This window comes from Branchiostoma floridae, chromosome 7 (assembly GCF_000003815.2).
Source record: "Branchiostoma floridae strain S238N-H82 chromosome 7, Bfl_VNyyK, whole genome shotgun sequence".
Taxonomy (NCBI): domain Eukaryota; kingdom Metazoa; phylum Chordata; class Leptocardii; order Amphioxiformes; family Branchiostomatidae; genus Branchiostoma; species Branchiostoma floridae.
The window spans coordinates 22,175,895-22,179,426 of NC_049985.1; the positions used below are offsets into that span (position 1 = coordinate 22,175,895).

Genomic DNA, 3,532 nt, shown 5'->3' on the forward strand with positions numbered 1-3,532 from the left:
TAGCATCGTGAGGGGTGCCAATATTACCCAAATGCATTTTATACGTACCTAGCATCGTGAGGGGTGCCAATATTACCCCGATGCCTTTTATACGTACCTAGCATTGTGCGGGGTGCCAAAATTACCCTGATGTATTTTATATTATGATCATAACATCGTGTGGGGTGCCAAAATTACCCTGATACATTCTATACGCACCTAGCATCGTGAGGGGGGCCATAAATTACCCCGATGTATTTTACATTATGATCATAGCATCGTGTGGGGTGCAAAAATTACCCCGATGCATTTTTATACGTACCTAGCATCGTGTGGGGTGCAAAACATTACCTGATGCACTTTATGCGTACCTAGCATCGTGTGGGGTGTAAAAATTACCCTGATGCATTTTATACGTACCTAGCATCGCGTGGGGTGCCAAAACTACCCTGATGCATTTCATACGTACCTAGCATCGTGTGGGGTGCCAAAATTACCCTGATGCATTTTATACGTACCTAGCATAGGGTGCGGTGTCTTATTTACCCTGAAACTGAACCTATTAGGGTGGAGTTTGACAAACCTACAATGCATCATAACAGTGTGAGCTGTCACCCTGTCTTGTCACCGGTAGATAGATGACTCCATGACAACCGGTTCCACCCTCCCCAAAATGTTCTTGATGAGAGGTCTGAGGCATGGAACGCAACTGGTTTTATCGTCAGGCATTATTATCATTCCATATCGAATTTCCTTATATTCCTTCTTTCTTTTGAGCACTAGCGATGCCGCCCACCAGACGCTCCAAACGCAACCGAAAGCCTAAGAACGCCAACCCTGACGACCCAACAGAAAAGGAGCCACCCGTCGACCCCAACAAAGACCCTAAGGACCCTCCCCCCAACGTCTCTGAGAGAGAGCAGCTGAAGCAGTTGCAGCAACAAGTCAGTGCCCTGACATCGGTGACTGAACGGCTGGCCAAACACATAGAGTCATCAGGTAGCCACTCCGAGCAACCCGATCCATCCCTGCCGCCCGCCGTCCTGGACCCCAGGCATTCCAAGGACACTCTTGTAGACCGTATTATAGGTGAAGAAAATGACCTCTTCGTGGTTAAAACCACCGATAACATCAACCGAAGTAAGGATAAGGATAAGATAACTAGTGAAACTACTAACAAGACCATCCCCCCAGCGCCTACCACCACTACTTCTCATCTCCAAACGGGTATCCATGTACCATTGGACAGTGGGGTCCCCACACACATAAAGGACAAAATCTGGAGCAACAAATATGTAGATTTCAAACAACTCCTCCCCAACCTCTGTACAGACCCACTTTACACTGTCTCCTTAACCGACAGCCTGACACCCACACTAACTATTGCGAATCGCCCCTCTCCACAGGAAAGCAGACGCCTCACCATCGACCAATGGACGTCTGCTTTCCTGGTCTTCCAGTTCATCTACATGCAACAGCACCCCCAACACGGCCCACACCTCGTCTCATATCTACATCTTATCCGTGACCTAGCCTCCCGCAGAGCGCAGTGCGGAAAATATGACGAACAGTTCCGCCATCACAGGGAAACATCTCCCGACACGCCCTGGAACACCCCACACTTACAACTATATGTAGACGCACTAACTGGCATTCCCCCTCCAGATCAGGCCGCGGCCCCCCAGACCAGCGCCCCGACCCGCCGGGCTGACACACACCAGACCCGGCCCCAGACCCGACCCAAAGATGTCCCCCACGGGTACTGTTTTCGCTTCCACAGGCCCGATGACCAGTGTTTCAAAGCCCTCTGCCCCTACAACCACACATGCTATATCTGCAACAGTGGAAAGCACAAAGCTTACCAATGCACCCAAAAAACCGCCGCGAACGCTACCAACTCCCGTAGACGTTAGACCCCTTCAGTATTACCTTAGAGGTTACCCCCAACGTGACAAACAGTACCTATTAGACGGCTTTGTTTTCGGCTTCCCCTTAGAATATTTCGGCCCGCGGTCCCGCCCTCTAATTTTTCCACCCCAACCAAACGATTCCCATTTTCCCATTATCCACGACAAACTACAGCAGGAAATTGAGGCCGGACGGGTAGCCGGCCCCTTTTCCTCGCCTCCCTACAACAATCTTTTTTTATCGCCATTATATGCCGTGCCCAAAAAAGTACCAGGAAAATTCAGGCTAATACACGACCTTTCCCACCCCAAGGGACTATCGGTAAATGATGGGATTCCCCCAGAATTGTCCTCTGTGACGTATTCATCTATCGACACCGCTATCGGCTACATTAAATCCCTGGGTCCAGGCTGCTATCTTGCTAAAACCGACATCGAGTCCGCTTTCCGCCTGATACCTATACATCCCCATGACTACCACCTGTTGGGGTTCTATTGGAATGGGAACTTCTATTTCGACAAATGCCTCCCAATGGGCAGTTCAATGTCATGTGCGATATTCGAGAGCTTTAGCTCCGCCCTAGAATGGATCGCACGTACCAAATTACACATTCGTTTTCCTACGCACATCCTTGATGATTTTTTGTTTGCCGCTAAGACCTACCGACAGTGTTATCACGATCTCAATACATTTTCTAACATGTGCAAAGATGTAGGCGTTCCCCTTGCGGAGGGAAAGACCTACACACCAGATACCACGATGTCCTTTCTCGGCATCGAACTTGACACCGTTGTGATGGAGGCTAGACTCCCCTTGGATAAGCTTACAAAATGCCAAGACCAATTATCCTCCTTCCTGGGGCTCTCCAGCGCCACTCTTAAACAAATTCAGTCGCTGGTAGGCCTGCTCAATCACGTCTGCCAGGTCGTCCCGCCGGGACGTGCGTTCTTACGTCGCCTCATTGACCTTACCAAATCCCAATCTCCTCCAAATTGTAACATTCCGATCCCGCAACACGTACGTCGAGACTTGCACATGTGGTATACCTTCCTTAAAGATTTCAACGGCCGGTCCTTCTTTCTGGATGAACGTTTTATTTCCAATTCTACCCTTCACCTATACACAGATGCAGCCGCCTCACTCGGTTACGGTGCGGTTTGCGGGACAGCGTGGTTCTACGGCTCGTGGCCGACCTCACTGTGTTCCCGCAATATTACAATTCTTGAATTCTACCCAATTGTAGTGGCCCTGCACGTGTGGGGGCAACCGTGGGCAAACCACAGTATTCTGCTGCACACCGACAACGAATCCCTAGTACATATTATTAATCGACAGACCTCCAAGAATCCTCTAATAATGCCCCTAGTTAGACGGTTCGTTCTCATTTGTCTACGCCGTAATATCCTATACCGGGCCACTCATGTCCCTGGCAAACAAAACATAATGGCTGACACTCTCTCCCGCCTACAGATCAACCGATTCCAAGCGGACTTCCAACATATGGACCCTCATCCGACAACTATACCGCCACACCTGCAACCGAACACCTTAATCGGACCATAAATGATCTGTTATCTTCGTCGCTAGCCCCTTCTACCCTTCGCGCCTACCGTCAGGCATGGCAGCTTTTCCGCAAATTCTCCCT

General features: G+C 49.7%; 1 protein-coding gene across 2 annotated transcripts in view; it reads left to right on the top strand.

Moving 5' to 3' along the window:
* Nucleotides 1-1,921, top strand: part of LOC118419662 — a 4,568-nt gene extending 2,647 nt beyond the window's left edge. Inside the window, exon 2 of one of the 2 annotated variants that reach the window (XM_035826177.1) lies at nt 757-1,921. In XM_035826177.1, the coding sequence (XP_035682070.1) occupies nt 765-1,892 (1,128 nt within the window). In that variant the 5' untranslated portion in view covers nt 757-764 and the 3' untranslated portion in view covers nt 1,893-1,921. The remainder of the gene's footprint in view (nt 1-756) is intronic. The other variant, XM_035826176.1, reaches the window with a different exon arrangement.
* The last annotated feature ends 1,611 nt before the right edge of the window (nt 1,922-3,532 follow it).